Here is a 19,117-nt window from a genome sequence, read left to right as displayed (position 1 = left end):
TCACAAAATGAAACAGAGGTGATGTTCTAGTTACTCTGGAAAATGAAAGACTCTCTGTAAACTATTTTCATTTAAACTATTTGGTATTAAAAAGAAGTACAACAATGTATGATTTGCCTCAACTAGGGATTGCACAACACTATATTGCCATTGCATTACCAATGTAATACTACAGTAAAAAACGAACACAAAAATGTAACACACATTACTTTATTACAGTGTGAATACTGATTTTGTTTGGAAATGTAACAGGTCATATTTACCTCGCTCTTCTTCAATAGATATTTCATATTGCTTTCAAAATATCGCCTTGCAGCAACTGTAACCTTGAATAAGGTTTCTTGCAAAATATCACATTTTCCAAGATTACATTCGAAGACACCAAGATGTTGATAGTATCATCTTTGTACAGTAATCACTCCCACTATTCCTTTGTGGCACGAAAGACACCAGAACAATAACAAACATCCATAACAGTTTCCTTTCATCCTTTCTAAGAGCATTTTACCCCAAGCTGAACAAATGCAATTGATGAGTTAGAGTCAAGGACGCTTGATGATTTCCAGTATCTCCTAGGGGAGGGTCACTTGTTTGGAAAATATCAATTGTTATTTGACTGTACACTGGTTTAAAGGTCATTACATTATTATAAAATCTGTTTTCATAATGGTGCAGGTTGAAAAGGCTGGACATACAGTAGATCTCTTCCCTCTTGTGGCTAAATTAGGGACAAAAAACCTCTCTGATTGCAATATGACAATGCCAGCGGCAAAAGCATTACATCCCAGAGCTCCCCGGAGTGCCCATCATCTGCTCTATCAGCGTGCCGCGCGCACCGGTTGGGCTCGATGATCCAGATTTTGCTGGTTTTTAATTAAGTGGAAGGTCAAATCTCATCGCACTTGACTTCAGGGAGCTGCTGCTGTCTGCATGGCAGAAGAGCTGCACCCAGTCATTAATTTTATGGAGCAGGGACTTTAATTGATTAAAAAGTGAAGGACTTTGGGGAATGTGGGGTAAGAGGCACTAGTGTTTAGTTGCTGTGAATGTGATCTGGTATTCAGTCACATCCATTACTGTATGTAGTGAGACAGCACTTAACCCGAGGAAAGATGGTGATTTTCTTTTAAAGATTGACAAAAGAAGTTTTGTTGTTTGGAACTTTATTGTTGTGGCAGTATTGGAAATCCATTTCCCAGCTAAATGACAATTATTTTTTCTGGTGAATGATCATCTTAGATTTTCTGCATGGTCACATTAGGTTTTGGGGAGTATTTTACTTTGAGTTATAGAAAATGGTCAAATTATGTCGTTAAATCGCAGTGAGGCTAAACACCAGTCCAGTGTCCCAATGGTTGTGCTATGTTTGAAACTTCTGTTAAGTAAGCAATTATAATCACAATTCACAAGTATTATTTATTTTTAATTATTATTATTATTATTAATATGAAGATTTTTTTTGTTGAATATATAAATATTATCGTGAATGTGGATAAATACTGTATTTTAACAATACGGTATTCTGTTTTTTCACATTTGTTATTTTTTATTTGTTATTTTGTAATCTGTTCGAAATAAAGATTGAAATGAAATGAATGAATGACAAGTATTATTCAAAATGTCTTCCCAATGTCCCTCTTTCTGAATTTTGCAAGATCTGGACAATTATCTTAATATATTTTTTGTGTGGGAGAAATGTTGTCAGTGGTTTCGAAATCAACAATACATGTTCATTCTATTAGACCATGCCTATTAATAGTAAAACCACAGAAACTGACATTTTGCAGTGGTCTCTTAATTGTACGGTATATTTATCTATAAAGAAATTATTGCAAAACAAAATAAAAATATGTAGTATGTTTTCGTATGATACTTACAAATGCTGAATTGTGCTTTTAAAGTGTTACCAATAGGTGGATGTTACCAGACACCCACATTACTTTAGAACATATTCACTGACTTCTATACTGCTCATCAGATTTACATACCAGGCTACAGTTTCCCGCAGTTATCTATCATTAATGTGAGACGTCACAGTAAGGTCAGGCAGTCAATTAGAATGGATGTATTTTGGATGGCTGCTGTCATTTCTCCGTCTCATGTTCACTGGCGATTGTAGGCAACAGATACCTCACTCTCAAAAGGGAGAAATCTTCCCTTGGAAGCACTTTGTAAAAACAAACATAGGACTGATGTGAAACCATGAGCCGCCCGAACCACTTGGGAGGGTTTGTGTGTCAGATAGAGCCGATTGCCTCCCCCTCATTCAACTCATTATGTATCACCCCGTAATGTCCTTGGAAGCCTAGGTTACTGAGGTGTCACCTTTTACCCTCTTATGACTAAAATATAGAAAATGATAGCTGGAATACACATTGAATATGAAACTGTAGTATCTCTTTGGACATCAAACACTGCATTTCTGTCTCACAACAGTTCTGAGAACAAATAATGAACTCCCTGTTCATTCTGATTCTGTTAGAAACACAAGATTGAGATAAACCAACTTGTGTTTTCCCCAAAATCTTGGAAAGACAAGCACACTTGTTCTTTTTGGTCAAACTAGGGGCTATATTTGGTTAAGTGTTGAAAAGTTGTCAGGCCTTCTCTCCTCTACGGTCAGGAGCATCTGTAACAGCTCTGTCTAATAAACCAGCTCTGTCAACCTCTAGGGTCTCCTGCCTGAAGGCTCCCTAGCCAAATGACAATGTAAGACTTTGAAAAGAAAGAAAAGAGAACTCTCAGGCTACGCAGCTCCTCTTCATCTCTATCAGATCCCGGTTTTTCGCTCAATTAGCGAATCTCACAGATTGCCTTTTATCTAGCTCTCAGGGTGGCAAAAGTAACGTTATTTGCCTCACTGTTCTCTCCACATAAGCAGAGACAAATGAAGAGCACAATGACGCTTTGTGAAGGTATGATCCGAGTCAGATAACCCACCAGGATTTCAATGTACTCCTGTCAAAACATTTGAAAAGCACTAATACACGCTGCAGCAGAGGCAGACTTTGTTTATTCTCTCCAGAGGTTATTGATTCAATGGATGCAGAATGATGCCCATTCATGTGTCTGTCTTTTGTTATCTCTCTGTCTCAGGTGCAAGTGTAACCTGCATGCCAACAGCTGTGTGTTTGACAAGGGGAAGCTGGGCTGTGAGTGTGAACACAACACCACAGGGCCAGACTGCAGCCGCTGTAAGAGGCATTACCACGGAAGAGCCTGGAGTGTGGGCTCCTACCTCCCCATACCCAAAGGAACCGCAAATATATGTAAGTATATGAGTATTTGTAATGTAATGGTAGATATACGTCTAATTTACTACTAATTACTTTTGCATGGATTTGCACCGAAGAAAATCTATTTACAAACTGTACAAATGTTACCTTTAAGCTAATTAGCAACACATGCACTGATCTTGTCTGCTGGAGTGTGTCTGTGTTCAGCTAAGTATTTTTCTGGCTGTCCGCCGACTCTTAGGGAATTATTTTAGTCCAATTTTAAATCAGTAAAATAGTAGGATACAGCTGGAAGCTCCTGGAAAGGCTTGCAAGCAGACAATGAGCATTTTTTTGTTAACAGGTATTTGGGTATAGATAACCTATACTTGAACCATAGTGATGCTGGAACAGTCATAAGAGTCATTTCCCCCTTAGGCCCTTGTTGGGTATGTTGATTTGTAGGGAATAAATAATGTGTTTTTTTCTGCTCATTCAGTATATAGCAACCATCCTTCCAATAATTACACATTTAATGTATTATTCCTGCCTCAACACCATGAAAAGTGTGAAATAATGCTGGGTATTTCTTTACCCGTTCACACGGTATCTCTGAGGCAGAAGGTGCTCTTTTGCATTATCCCCATTATAATCTTGGATGGGAGTTGAGTCGCATTTATCAAATCCCACGCCTGAGGCAGGGGGCTCATTGCCTCAATAAATCTAATACAGCCGCTCATGGATGTGGTGGTGGACGGCCAGGCGAGGCCAGATGGTGAAGATCTAGCCCTCTGGTCCTCCATTCACACTGATTCAGACTCACAGTCAGCAACTCTCATGGCAGACATCTGCGGGGATTGACAGCAGGTTTTCCCGACGCTCAGTTTGATTGTCTGACTTGAATTCTCTAACATGGTGATCTGATTAGATTATTTACCAGACATGTGATATTGCTATTGATCTACTGATTTAGTGCGAGTACATTTGTGCAGTCAGTAACAGTACCTCATCTTGCTCTTCTTTGGGCTTGTGTTGATGAATTGGACAATTACACGGTCATTTGTATGAGTATTATGTGTCTGTGGTTGTGTGTGCATGCATGTATGAGCACAGAAACGGTGTGGATGTGTGTGTGCACATGCAACCCATTTGATTGCGAGTGGGAGTTTGTTTTTAGGAACGTCTGTGAGCTCTAAGGAGATATTGCTGGATTTGCCCCTGCACCTCCTCGGTGTTATGAGCCTCCCTGCAATGTGGTGCTCACTGTCAGATTGACAGGCCGTTATTAAAAAATCCAACACTTGGCCGCATCTGCACTGAACCGATGAAACAAAGGTCTAGCCATATCAAAAGCAATATTAGCACTTGTTTGGCAGTGGCATAAAATGCAATAATGTTGCACATGTGACGTAACAATATTGGTCCCCCAGGTGTTAAATTAACAAACTTTGGTCTTGAATTATTCTTATTTCTCTCATAAGTAACGCCCTAGGCCGTGTAACATGCCTTTATCCATTATGTGAAGCTCATGTTCCCTTTAAGGATATTAAACGTACAGGCCTCGTATCAAGACAAATATCCAGAACGTGCAAAATGTAATTATAGTTTAATAGCTTTCATCTGTCATCAATTTTCCTCTTTAATCATGGAAGTCATTTATTTCACAGATAGGAACAGGGTGAGGTCTATTACATATTCAAATCCCTGCACATGTAGATATATGGACATACGTGACCCTTCATCTAATAAATTAGAGCCCAAAATGGAGCCCTGCGTTGCTATGGGCCATAGCTGTCAGCGGCTTAGAGTGACTGAGAGTGATTCAAATCCTAGGCTTTCAAAAGGAGGGAAAAAATCCTGCAGAGCAGAAGAGGAATCACTTTGAGAATTATGTTGACAGTCCACTTTGCAGGGAGCGTCAACTCATCTTGAGTTCCAAAGCAGGTTCACAGGTTAAGAGGGGTTGCGGCTGAGAGTTTGATCAGTTTTTAGAATGTGCTTTGGCTTTAAAAAGGGCAATATTGTTTGCCCTCCATTTCTCACACAGAACAACTATTGGTTAGGAATTTAAGCTTGCTTTTTTCTTGCAAATTGGAGCATAACATCTGCTTGCCGTTGTTGTGACAGCCCTAAACTGCTAATGACATGATGAATGGGGTGCAAACAATATGAAAATCCCACTGTAACATAATGACAGAAGAGGAAAAGCATGAGAAAATGACCAGAAATTGCTCAAACTATGGGGCAAGACAAAGCTGATTACATTAATGCAACACAAAGATGGGGAATCCACGGGCAGACACTGATAACACGTGTTTTAGACAAAGACTAGAACAGGGTTGCCAAATTCTGACTTTTGAATATAACAGTGCTTGAAAAAAGACTATAATTGTTCTTCCAGCCGACTGTGTTTATTTTGAAAATCAATCATGGGCAAATGTTCCAAAACATATTTGTAATTTCATTTATTTGATTGGCTTAACATCTGTTTTCTTTATATCATAAATCCCACTGACCTTTGAGAAGGAGAAGATTACACAAACACTTTGAATGATTTGCAGATGCTGTTTGACTGGTTTCATTCAGAGATTTGTAAACAATTACAATTATCAAGCCAATAACAAAAAGGAAGCAAGCGGTCCACAGAATGTTAAGTTAAAAGATAAATGAAAATCCTGATGAAAATTACTTTACCGCATAGAGTTTTGATTCCGTTGACATTTCGTCATTGGCAGACCTGTTATTATCATCAGGGTGTTGGACCATGTGGTCAGGTTCTCTGCAGAGCAATGACTGCTGTTAATCAGTGGACACAGTGGAGACCAAGTGCTGCCTGCTCGGCTTTGAATTATTCAAAGCAAACAATATTGTTTCCTCTAGAAGTTTCATGACTCAAGTTTCAAGAGTAAAATGAAACTAGTTCATGATTTCATGAAACACTGTCCCTGCTTTTTCCACAGGTATCCCCAGTAACCATGGACCAGTGCGTAAGTTGATCAGACTTTTTTAATTGGCATGCTGACTTGTGGTTTCCTCCCTCAGTCATGACTGACACTTGTTTGACGTATGAAGTTGGTGTGAGGGGTTGTGCTGTATTATCATCTTCATTCATCACTATGTTTTCTACAGTGAAAAATATCCATCCTAACAAGGCAATAATGCAGAACCTTATCTTAAGTGAGCCAATGCTTTGTCTGAAAAATAAAGCTTTGTTCATGTTTTTTTGAATAACAGACCCCACCCAGGTTTTAAAAGGCCTATTAAAATCTTGTATAGAAATGAATAGAAATAGCCGTATAGAAAATGGACCAATGGATTAAAAGGGAAGCCACAGACGTTTCCTTCTTTCCAGGCATCCATCCAACCAGTATGCAGCATGGCTTGCAAAATCTTCAGCAGTAATTAATGAAGTATAGACTTTTAGTTAACAAACTTAGAAAAAACGATAACAGTTTAAGGTTAAAGAAGATATTTTCTAGATCATTAAATACAATAGGAGTCCTAAATGTGCTGGCCTGTGAATATGCAGGCACTATTGAGAAAAATGTTCTCCCTTTTACTCTAGAATATTTGCTCTAAGCGAACAGACAGATATTGGCCCAAAGCCAGAGAAAAAACAATTATTTTTGCTATGAAGACATGGCTCCCACCATGCATCTTATCTGTGTTGATGCCTGAAGGGGACTCCTAATAATGGATAACAAAAGCAGCTACCATATGTATGTCTCTGCATTTTGTCTTGGGGATTCACTCATCAAGTCTGCATGCACACTTTTCTACAGTACATCAGTCCATTTACTACTCTAAAACACAAGAAACTCTCCAATAATTCTAAGGAAAATCAGCCCACAAACGTACCGATTATTGTAAAAATATATATCTATTTATATATATTTAAAATCTCTGCATGCTGTTACTGTGCTTTAACTAAATAACACCATGAAATATATTTCAACCCAGTGTAATATATAACCTTTCCTATTTTTACACAGATCGAGCAAATGCTTCATCTCTTGGTGTTGCAAATCGTAACCAAGGTAGGCTTATAGGATTTGTAACTTCAGCATGACATTAACAATACATAGCAACAACTGATTGCTTATTGATTGGCGATTTGAAAAAAAAAGTGTAATGTAGAATATGCTAATAGAGGTATGGAGTTGATTGTTTTCCCAAAGCCCAGGTGCTTTCATCTTGCATGCACACAAACACACACTGGTCCTTACAAGGTAGACCTTTTGTTGTGAGAACACCATAGGGAATCGACCACATGCCTCATGATCACCAAGTCCACAGCCTCATAACCTCTTTGATCATGCCCTCTTTTTAATTACTCAGAATGCTCTCTGGGGTTGCACCCTTTCTGCCATGTTCGCAAGGAGAAAAAGGAAAGAGGGGAAGGAGAGAACAGGCTCGAGGGGGGTTTATGTAGATTGATCTCCAGCTATCTCAAGCTAATCCTCCGGCCCAGATATCCTGTGTAGTGAGTGTTAAGTTGCATCTGCATCACTGCTCTCAGAGCCACAAGAAAAAACAATGAAAAGAGGACTTTCAGGATTTCCACAATCAAGAGAGGGTGTTTCTTCTCTTATCGAAGCTTTTAAAGCTGGGAACAAGATGTACCAGCGTCAGAGGTGAAACAAACTGGACTGGTGTGAATAACACTTTTCCTTTGTAATCTGCATCATTTCCATATAAAGTGTCAGAACACAGCATCTATCTCACCGAGAACAATGTCAATGAAAAGCGTGTGCTGCATTCTCTGCATTTACTTCAGCAGTTCTAAATGCCCATGACAGTGGGTGTTTTCATAGGAATATCCTTGTTTAGTGCATGGGAGGTGGCATTTTAATTATTCTGGAATAAACAAAAGGAAGTTATTTAGCTTTTGCAATAAAACCTTGCATTCTAAATGTTATTGTATCGTTACTACCTGAACAAAGTTGAATTGGAATTGTTATTGCTGGGCCAAAAAAGAAAACGCCTTTCTGACATCTAAAAAGAAAAGCAATCTTACACTGTTTGCCTCTTGGACATCAATTATAGATAGACCCCAAATATTTTTCAAAGATCCTATAATTTAAAAGGAACAGCTTGAAATGTTTAAAAGTATGTGTATTGCTTTCTTGTTTATCTTAGCTTAGAAAAACTCTCAACAAGTAAATAATGTTAAACAATTTCCCAGCATTTACCAACCCTGACATGTTTAAAATGAAAACCACGCCTCTCCGTCTTCAGATGCAATATTGTATGCCTACTTTAAAATGCTTCTTTGCAGCTAACACCCGGTATTGAACTTCAGAGCTTCGAGTCATGACTAATGACGAAACCTTCATGTTAATATGATAACACGAGGCATGGCTGAACGCGGGTTTCAGCTTACTCTGACACCATGGCAAAAGATATTGATCCAATGTAATTGAAGCAACACTATTCTGTCTCAGAGCTTATAATTAGAAGATCCTGTATCTGAAAACTGTCTCCAGTTATAGTTGATTGCTATGGTGAATCTATAGTTATTAAAGCTATTTAAAATATTCAATTAATCACTATGAATACCTAAACTATATATATCCACAAACCGTTCTGTATTGCTTCCGTTTATGTGTTGCTGTGTCCCTGGGCTCTTATCCGCCTTGATTTGTGCAATATTAGGTATTTTAACCCTCCTATTGTCTTCGTTCCCCCCCCCTTACTTTGGTGTTCGCAGTCAAAATTTGACCGGTCCTGTTCTAACTGCTATTACATTAACACAAAAACCATTAATCATCACCACATTTCATTTAACACCCTTTCAAACTGTAAATATTGTATCAGACTACTGGTATACATGAACAACTGCAGTACATATACAAAGAATAGACACTGAACATGTATTGCGTGTGCCAGGTGTGATCCATGTGGGGGGATGGGCACATACGAGCGGGAAATGTGTCAAATTGTTCTGTGTGTGTGTTTGTCAGGTGTTCACATGGGGGGCAACACATCTAGAGTGTGTGTGTGTGTCTGTCTGTCTGTCTGTCTGTCTGTCTGTCTGTCTGTCTGTCTGTCTGTCTGTGTGTGTGTGTGTGTGTGTTCATTTACCACCATGGGTGTTACAAAGTTGACTAAATCATCCAAAATGCAATGAAAGTGGTGATCAGCAATTGTATATGTTCAAATGTCTACTGTGAAGGATATCATAAAGCCTTAAAGGTGGGGTAGGTAAGTTTGAGAAACCGGCTCGAGATACACTTTTTGTTATATTCCATGGAATGCTCTTAACATCCCGATAGCAATGAATATCTTAAGTGCTTTGACAAAACATCCATAAAAAAATGTCATCTGTGGAAGCTGTAGTACTGTAAAAAGCACGACCAATCATTTTAGCCAGCCCGGCTAAAATAACTGGATGGCCTACCTGCCTGTCAGCCTTCCATCTGTGCACAAACTGCAAACTGAAAATCTGCCACTTCCTTACAGAGCCCCTCCTCCAACACACACGAACACGCACATGACCAATGAGGGCACGAGATAAGTTTGTGCACAGATGGAAGGCTGACAGGCAGGTAGGCCATCCAGTTATTTTAGCCGGCCCGGCTAAAATAACTGGATGGCCTACCTGCCTGTCAGCCTTCCACACACTTATCTCGTGCCCTCATTGGTCATGTGCGCGTACGTGTGTGTTGGAGGAGGGGCTCTGTAAGGAAGTGGCAGATTTTTTCCGGCTGTGTATTTTCAAATTCTAGCGCACTCGAGCTGGTTTCTCCAAAATTACCTAGCCCACCTTTAATGCATTCGAATGTAAAACAAAAAAGTTATGATTGATGAAAGTAGTAAATCGGTCAGATTTGACCCGAAGACAACAGGAGGGTTAACGACAATTTGGCGCATTTTAAAAAAGGTTGGCTATTCTTTAGAACTTCTTTAGTATGTATGATGGAGATCTTTCACAAAAAAGCTTCATCTTAGGGCATTAACTAGCTCTCTTCCTGCTGATCTCAACACAGATGTGATGTTCTCAATGTAGTATTATCAGTCGAAAAACAGAATACACCCCCTGTTTCCTAAACACATTTTCTTTTGTCCTCTGGAAGAAGCAGTATGAAATGAAATGCAGCTCTTTGTCCTTCCTATCTCTCACTATTGTGCTGTTGCTGTGCTGTATTTTCTCCATGTTGCTTCGTGTAACACCAAGGCCCAAGGCTGGATCTGTCACAACAGTTATACAACTAAAATGTCACACATCTGACGGAGGTGTGAGGTGCACATATGTCTCAGAGAGAGTACCAGCTTAGCCAGGACTCATATTGCTGTGTTCTCACTTGCTGCCAGCACAAGTCCAAGAGTAAGTGTAAGAAAGTAAGTAACACAGGGCATGTGTCAGCTTGCCTACAGAAGAGACAGTTGTATAAATCATTCAAAAAGAAAGATTTTCAATTTTATTATCAATTGTAAGGGTGGAACAAGTACAGTCTACTCATCTCAGTGAGTACTGCTGTCATCTGGGTTTTTAATGCTTGGGTTTGGAGGCTCCTCATTTTAAATCAAAAGGCCGTGTTATAAACAGAGTGGAGATGGAAAAACATAGGATATAATACATTGATATTGATATAAATTGACCCTTTAAACATTATTTTTCCTTTTCATATGAATGACTGGCTTTTTATTATGAAATAATAATCCCATTTTTAATTTCACGTATTGTAGAAAGAAAGTAAAAATATAGCCTAACATCACATTTGCCTAACTGTTATGTGTTACTCAAAAGGTTCACTAAAATGTTCATGTCTCTACTGGATAGTAAATAAAAGGTACCAACTTACTAACTTTTAATTATTTCACACATACCATAACACTTAGTGAGATTTAACTTTAAGCAACACAAAATAATTCCCTTTTCTCCCCTCAGTATTTGTCCTGGCAGCAGGGCCCTGTGGCTCCACAAGTACACCGCAGGCTTAAGCCTCAGCATCAGAAAACGAATTGGGCTACAGATGCTTTTAGAAAGACAACGGTCCTGAGGGTCCGCTGGAGGACAGAGAGATTACTCTTCGGCCACAGGAAACAAAGTTAATGTGTAGACCTTAATGGAGACTTAGCTGATCCCATGGTAATTTTTCACCAAAACACAGAGCGCAGGTGTTTTCCATTAGCTGTAAAATAAGAAAGCTGCTTTGAAAATTAGTGGTTGGGGTGGAGCCACCGGGCCATTAATGTTTGAACCCACGGAGGACAGGGCAGCAGCACTCTGTAGTTCAGGAGTCTGGTTTAATGCATGCAAAGTTCAACTACAAACACTCTTGCATTAGTAATGTGTTACTTTGTTGGGCATAAATGGACTCACTATAAGTCTTGGTCCTGTCAGACTTGGTCAAAGCCCTATACTCGTACGCTAGTATTAGAGGGGGACCTCTTCAAGAAATGATATTAATACCAACTAATATTAACACGTTACTTCTGTGTTTGCAAAATATGTTATGTCATTTGTGGAGGAGTTGTTTTACTTGACAAATATGGACATCGCAATTTTGCATTGGATTAGAGATGTACACTCAAATTAAATGGTCATCAAACCTGCAATTACTGATTTTTTGGCCACTTGGGACCAGTTAAGATGATCTGTGAATACTACGCTGATATATTATCAAATGTTAAGTTGGTATTGCAATCAATTTATTCACACATCCAGCAGACAAGAAACATTTTAGCATTTATTTTTATGAGAGTTGAAATTCACAAAAATAACTGTCTGTAGAACTGGTTATCACAGAATTTATTTTATGTATAACAATTTGGTATATCATTTGGTTTACTTTTAATAAATATGGTTTATAGCCACTTAAGTGTTATTCTATTCTTGCTTTGGATTACGGCTATTCCAAGATATGTAGTAAAATATTGGCCTGAATCTAAACAAACAGATTCTTCATGACATGACTTGTTGATCAGAGTAGTGTGTGTATTTTGTGTTTCTTCTATAAACCTTATGATATATTTCCCGCAGCGATTCAAGTTTTGTGATCTAACATTTGTACTACATCTAATACATCAATTGGAAATGTCATCAAAGAGCAGTGGATTCTTGGCAGTCTCATTATTTCGCACCAGTGTTCAACAGTCATTCAGGGAGAAATCCATCATGCAGTCAGGAGACTGACTGGAAGAGCAGCTATATTTGCTCTTATAATGCAATCATTATCAATCCGTCTATAAATACATAAAAACAGTTCAACACAAGAAGGCTGACATACCCAGCCTCTCAGGGTTGTCGGAAGTAGAGGCAGACAACGCAAGGAAAGTGGTTTTACCTAAAGAGTAATTTAGAACAATTCATCACAGAATTATTGCAAATCCCATAAAATCTCCTTTATCCCCAGGTGAAATATCCATTTAAAGCACATAACAGCGTCTGTGTGAAGGGAAGTGGAATATTATTAACTTAAATGCAATACCAGTGTATTTTTAATAGTTTTGGCAGGAGCAATTATTTTTCTTCTAACGTGTATTCTGATGCACGAGACACATTACCGAAAACCAAAAATGTGATTACTATTTATGCAAGCAGAGATATCCAATTACAATGAAATGTCTTGGCAAACATTACCTCTTCCAGGATTTCACCTCTGCCAGCGGAAAGGCTTCCTGGAATAATTGTGTTGTGATTTATTGTCTAGAAATGAGAATATTAGGTTATAGTCCTAATCAATCTATATCAAAACAAAGAAATGTTTGGTGGCAATTAGAACAGTGCAGGTCAGGATGTTACATTATTATATCCTAATAGTGTTGTATTGTTTCTTGTAAGGTTAACCCAGAAAGAAAATAACAGCAATTTGTTTATCATTGAACATGCTTATTTGCATATCAAAAGGTGCAGGTATCCATCCCTTGTCTTCTCCTCTCTGTTCTTCAGGTTTCATTGTGCCACAGGGAAGCAAAATGTAATTCTCCTGTCCCACACAGGGGGGCTGTTTCACAATACTCTGGCATCCCTGGATTCACTAATCGTTAATTTACCTCATCACTGCCATGGTTCGTTTGCTCTTTTGTTGAGCCAGGATTTGCCCTGAAGTCCCTTTGGTGCTTCTAAAAATATCCATAAATCCATTAAAATGTCTGTCTGTGCTTGTTTTTCATAACAAATGTGGAAAGGGGTTGTCACAGGCTGTGGACTACATTCTAGTTTTCATATAGTATGTGTTCTGGTTATCTGTCTCCTCCTCCTCTGCATACTTCTTCACAAAGTCCTTGGCTTCACCCTCCCTTAATGTGTCAGCTGTGCTCTAAGGACACAGAGCGATGCAGACAGGACAAGAAGAGGCAGCTTGTGCCCTGTGAACTTGCCTGTTGATGTTCTCAGCCGCCCTATCACTGAGTGATCTATTAATCACCCCTTCCTGTCTCCCCTGCCCTTTTTGCTTTGTCTCTGCAGCTCGGGTGTGTGACAACGCGATGCTGCGCTGTCAGAACGGTGGCACTTGCCACCATCATCAGCGGTGCCATTGTTCCCCCGGCTTCACCGGCGTCCTGTGTGAGAGAGCTCGCTGCCAGGGCCCCGGGGAGTGTGACGACCAACTGTCTGGACAGGACTCCTTCCATCATCCCCCCATCATCCGCCAGCTCGCACTTACCCTCGTAGTGCTCCCGCTATTGATTGTTTCCCTTTGCTGAGAGACCTGAACGGCCTCTCATCCTCGACCAAAACCCTAAAACCACATACGTTGAGATTGAACTTTCAACCTTAAGGACATACAGGACAATGTGCTCAGCATACAATATAAGCAACTTTTTTTGTACATCCAAGGCCACAGTGGTGGGTGACAGTGTTACTGGTGCAACAGCTTGTGCACTGATCTGTTATACTGAATGCTAAATGGATACAGTATGTGAAGGGATAGGTGGAGTCACTGCTGTCTGATAGTGTCACAGAGGAAGCGGCTGGAGCCTTCGCTTTTTGATTATGTCATTGGCTGGTACTTTATTAAAAGGCAGACTGAAGACTGGGATAGAGCTGCCCACACTCTGAGAGCAAACTGTACAAAACTAGACACATGATTTCTAAGTATCATCTGAAGTTATTAAAAAATAATAATGTGGACGGGGACATCTTAAAACATCTTGCCTCACAGCCTCCTTCCCGACTTGCTATCTCCTTTCCTCACTGTTCCCCTCCTTTCCTTCACCTTCTCCCCCCTGTGCTTCAGTGACTCTGGTGAATTTACTTTGCTGAAGGGTGTCTGTTGTTTTTGCCAAATGCTGCACATGTCTTATTATCGAGCCCCTTGACAAATCTAGTACTTTTTCCTTTTCTTTTTCAGAGGCTTTGTAGTCATGCTTGAGCTCACCTGTAAAAGGGGCAAAAAAAGTTGTAACATACTGTAACTGTATTTAATTTTTGTATAAAACAGATATTTTCATGACTACGCAAAACAAAAAGATGTATTACTCGTTTTCTATTGCTGCCAACCTGTCCTAGATGTGGACTATGAGTGTGCAAAGAGTTTGGTTGTATTATTTCTTTGCTTGTGTGGCACATGGTACTCTTCATTTGAGAGCTGCTGTCAAAACTATGTTTACATAAACACTTACACAATACACTTCCACCAAAGGGAAAAAGAAAAAACATGTCTTTGTCTTGTTGTTGAACAGTAATCATTTTATTAATTAGGAACATGACATTTGAGACAAGATGTGTAGAGTGAAACAGTGTATTGTTTGTAGATATAGGTTCAAGCCAATGACAAAAAGTGAATGTCATTTTAAAGGATTTTTGAATGCCAATCGTGGACCTATTCACTGAAGAAACAGTTGATGGTAGCAATATATCAGTCAACAAATGAATTCCTAGATCTTTGACTACACTTGTGTTATTCTAATGTGTTGTAACCGTCCTTGTTGTGCTCATGAAACATGGGAAAATCTGAAGAATCTCCAGCCAAAATCCTGTCTGCTTTATGTAAATTTAACAAGACTTAAAAAAAAAAAAAAGGGGGGGATTGCACGGCTTCCGCAGAGGTTGTCCAGCTCAAATCTGTAATCAAATCTAATCCTTGAATCAAATGGAAAGAGGGGAAGGCTTTCTGAGCTGGTATGGTTGAAAGCCTGCATCCTGCTGCGGGAGCCTCGAGAAGCGACACGTTCAGGAAATGAGCTTTAAGTCATGGAGGGTCAATGAATAGGAATGAAGTTGCATCCCACTGGGTGACATACTGAGCACTGAGACCAATTTCATTTGGAGAGATTAATTTTCTTACCGAGGGTGTCATGAAACACTTAATTGTGTTAGAGACTACTGTAAGTGCCTCTCATTAAATGACACTGTCGATGAAAGAGAAGAGAATGCATTTTTTGACAGAGACTCTTGCCTTGGAAAGCAACTTCTTGAAACTAAAATTAGGTACTTGAAACAGAATGTCGTATGTGAATGAAATTGAGAGAAATGAATGCTACTTATTTAGCACATTTTTGGGGGGATAAAGGAAAGGTTCATTGTCAGTGTAAATATGCTAGACAAAAAGCAGGACAACCAAGTGATTGCCATTCACCTAAATAAATCAGAAACATACTTGAAGAATTGAGCATTTTTTAATTCCCAAAACAGATATTGTTCAATCATTCAATCATAGGTTAGCAACCATTATTAGCTACAACAAGCCAACATGTTGAAGTGGTGAGCATTGGGTTGTGTTTAAAACAATTATGTATAATTACCTTTTTAAGCCTCAGAACTCAAATTACAAGGGCAACATTTTGAGTAATGCATTAAACACTACTTTTATCTGCTCTAACATAAACTACGAGCATTAGCATGACCAGCTCACTCGCGAACTAACCTAGAATTGCTCTAAGGCCAAAAAGGGATACAAGGGATATAAATGTTGAACAATAATACAACCACTATGTGGAAGCCAGTCCTAAATGTTAACAGAGTAGTCTTCAAGCTCACACATCCATCATCCTGTTGTTGACATTATTTGATAAAGTTTGAACTCAATCTAGCCAACTGTGTTAGTTCCGATGTTTACCAAATGTGGTTAGTCATTATTCTAAAAGCCTATTCTCTTGTAGTGAAATATACTGCTTAAAAATATGAAAGTAAACATCCAACCTGTGTCTTGCTTGTCAAATTATGTAAGCTAAACAGACGGATGGATTCCCGCTTAATGCCAGGACAAAGTAGCACTACATTGCAAAACAAGCAAAATACTATTTCATTATTTTTCATGTATTCCACATCGATCATGAACTGGTGAAGATGCTGACTTTTTGGAAGCCAGTAAGATCATATCCCCTTTATAGGGTTTCTTTAGAAAAACGTTAGTTTAAATAGCCAGCTAGCTACAGGGGATAGAAAAAAAAAAGATACTTGATAGAAGTGGGAAAGCCTGCTTATGCCCACCTGCCTGAAATCAAGGACCCATAGTTTTTAAGAATTACCAACAGTTACAATGGTCAATGTGTGTTGGTTGTCATTGTAAACTGCATAAGTGCCACGCCAAAAGAGATAGCTTGTTAAGTTTAATGACGATTACAAAGAGGGACGAGCGCTCAGCCAAAGGTCAATTGCACTTTCAAGCTTGTGGATGTGACTATAAATTGAAAAATAACTATACCCCAAATACAGTAACAGCATCAAATCAATCCAGCATTATAATGATATCCTCTTCTGTGATTTAATAGTATTATTCAAGGTTTCTGTCTCTAAACCGGCTCTGCGGAATGTGAAGTGGCACTCTTGAGGCTTTGTGGTGACCGTTGGAGGAAACTAAGCTTTAGAGCAGTGTTTAAGTGCCAGAGTGTGTGTGTGAAAGACAATTACCTTTATGGCATGTTAGTGCAATAAAATTGGTGTTTTATGACACTTGCTCCTGGCTTTGGGCTGTATTTAGCCATTAGCACAAAAAGTTTTAAGGTTACATCCAAGTCTCTAGCACTTTAATGCAAATTATGGCAGAAAAGGTTGATGAACAACTGGACTGAGACCATTATTGTGCCTTGAGAGCAAGTGCAACCCACTGCCAATGCCAACATGAATAGCCACAGAGGGAAGATGAGCGCTATAACTCTCTACCTGGCCAGCTAACTGCTGGAGTATTGGTGTGGGGATATTTAAAGCAACTCTCCTGTCTTCCACACCAGATTTAGAGACAGAAAAAGTTGTGGCAACTCCAACTTGTGTATATGCAAGCATATATTTTCTAATAGCTCAACAACACGTTCATATTTAACCTACATTTGGCAGCAGGGGTCAGAATTCAGTGCACAAAGACCTAAGCTTTTAGTTTGCTCCTTTGTTCTCTAATGCTCTGTGTCACAGTGACGCCTTGTCCTTCCTCCTTTCACTTCTAAGACTCTGGAGGGGTATAAGGAGGACATTTCTAGACATGAGCAGTCCTTGTATTCTGCCACTGTCAGCACTGGTGGCTCCAGGAGAAAGTTACATAACATAAGACAAGGGGTATTCAGTATCTAGGAAAGAAGAGGGTCAGCAACATGTCTGGAGCACTCAGCTTGTTTAGATTTCAAAGATCCATTGTCAGATCATCAATGACAGTCTTTGAAATGCCCGGCAGTAGAACTCAAAAACATAAATTGGTGCTGCTCAGGCAAGGAAAGCCTAACTTTTCTAACAGCAAACAATTTAAATGATACTATGCAAGCATTTTTGGAAAGCATTCAAATATGTGTAATGCTCGTGCAACGTGATATATACATCTCTATATAAAGCAGAGGTTGCAGGGTGTTGATGCTGTTCACAAGTGAAGTATTGTGTTACTAACAACTAAACGTCTTTGCCCGCCGTGCAAGGTTTGATGTGGCTCTATATGAAGAATAGCAGTTTCCACAAAGACATTCTCTTCCTTTATGCAGCAGCACTACTTACTTACTTTATTTATTTTCTTGTGAGTTTGTTTGTTTCTTCAGAAACTTTTATTGCAAAATAATTCCTCCATTTGAAAAGAAAAATACATCTATTCTTGCAAAATATTGGCAGTAACCAAATAAAAATGAAGACAATGGAAGGTTCAATAAAAGCGGATATGCCTCAGATGCTTCCTCTCCATCTCTGGATTCAATCAAACATTAACACTGTCAGTCGGATTACTATTGATCATTAGCACAAATATGATGAAAAAAGAAATGTGCCCAGATATACATTGTCTCTGCATACGACTGCATTTATTGATCATAGCAATTCCATTCAAATTAATTGGTTTAGCTGCAATTGTTGTCCTTTCACTTGATGATGTGACCAAGCCTCCCAATGAGTTTCAGCCTTACTCAGTTGTACACATCAGCAAAATCTGTTTCAGATTTGATCCCCAGGTATACTTCCAAGCAAAAAGATGCACTAGTGCTGAATAAAATTCACAGGGGAAATCAGTGCAGGGTAGAATTCCACTTATTGTTAAAATGTATGTATCATGCTCTATTTACAAAAATGTTATTAAAATATTAATTAAAAAAGGGCAATAATAATGCTTTTGTGCAGAGAACAGGTTCAACATCACATGTGAATGCCTGAAACACACACATGTGAAAAAATAACCTTGTGTGCTTTAATGTGTACAATACAGACAAACAAACTCAGCAACATCCATAGGACCTTCAACCCCACCTAACCTAATCCATTTTCAGCTCCAACGGTTGAAATTGTATTGACTCCGTGTATGTAGCAACACATCAGGAATGGCAGTTATGGAGGAGTGGGAGCAGCAAGCCATCTGTGACTTTATCAAACTCCTATTCACTTCGCTGACACCGCAAGGACAGCTGGTGGGTGGTTCACTGGCTCGGCGCACAGAGCCACAGTACACTAGAATCAATATACAGAACAAAGAGAAAGTTAAGCTGCCTCTGTTGGAACATAATGGAAATACTTTCTCCCTACTGCCCTTTCAGAGTTCATGGAACAGACT

At 39.1% G+C, this 19,117-nt stretch overlaps 1 protein-coding gene across 2 annotated transcripts in view; it reads left to right on the top strand.

The window, feature by feature from the left end:
* LOC117500159 (netrin-G1-like) overlaps nucleotides 1-16,522 on the top strand; it is a 56,960-nt gene extending 40,438 nt beyond the window's left edge. For both annotated transcript variants that reach the window (XM_034152890.1, XM_034152891.1), the window contains exons 4-7: nucleotides 3,097-3,269; nucleotides 6,176-6,202; nucleotides 7,208-7,252; nucleotides 13,630-16,522. In XM_034152890.1, the coding sequence (XP_034008781.1) occupies nucleotides 3,097-3,269; nucleotides 6,176-6,202; nucleotides 7,208-7,252; nucleotides 13,630-13,868 (484 nt within the window). In that variant the 3' untranslated portion in view covers nucleotides 13,869-16,522. The remainder of the gene's footprint in view (nucleotides 1-3,096; nucleotides 3,270-6,175; nucleotides 6,203-7,207; nucleotides 7,253-13,629) is intronic.
* Nucleotides 16,523-19,117: the final 2,595 nt, after the last annotated feature.

This window comes from Trematomus bernacchii, unplaced genomic scaffold, assembly GCF_902827165.1.
Source record: "Trematomus bernacchii unplaced genomic scaffold, fTreBer1.1, whole genome shotgun sequence".
Taxonomy (NCBI): domain Eukaryota; kingdom Metazoa; phylum Chordata; class Actinopteri; order Perciformes; family Nototheniidae; genus Trematomus; species Trematomus bernacchii.
This window is presented reverse-complemented; position numbering and strand designations above follow the sequence as displayed.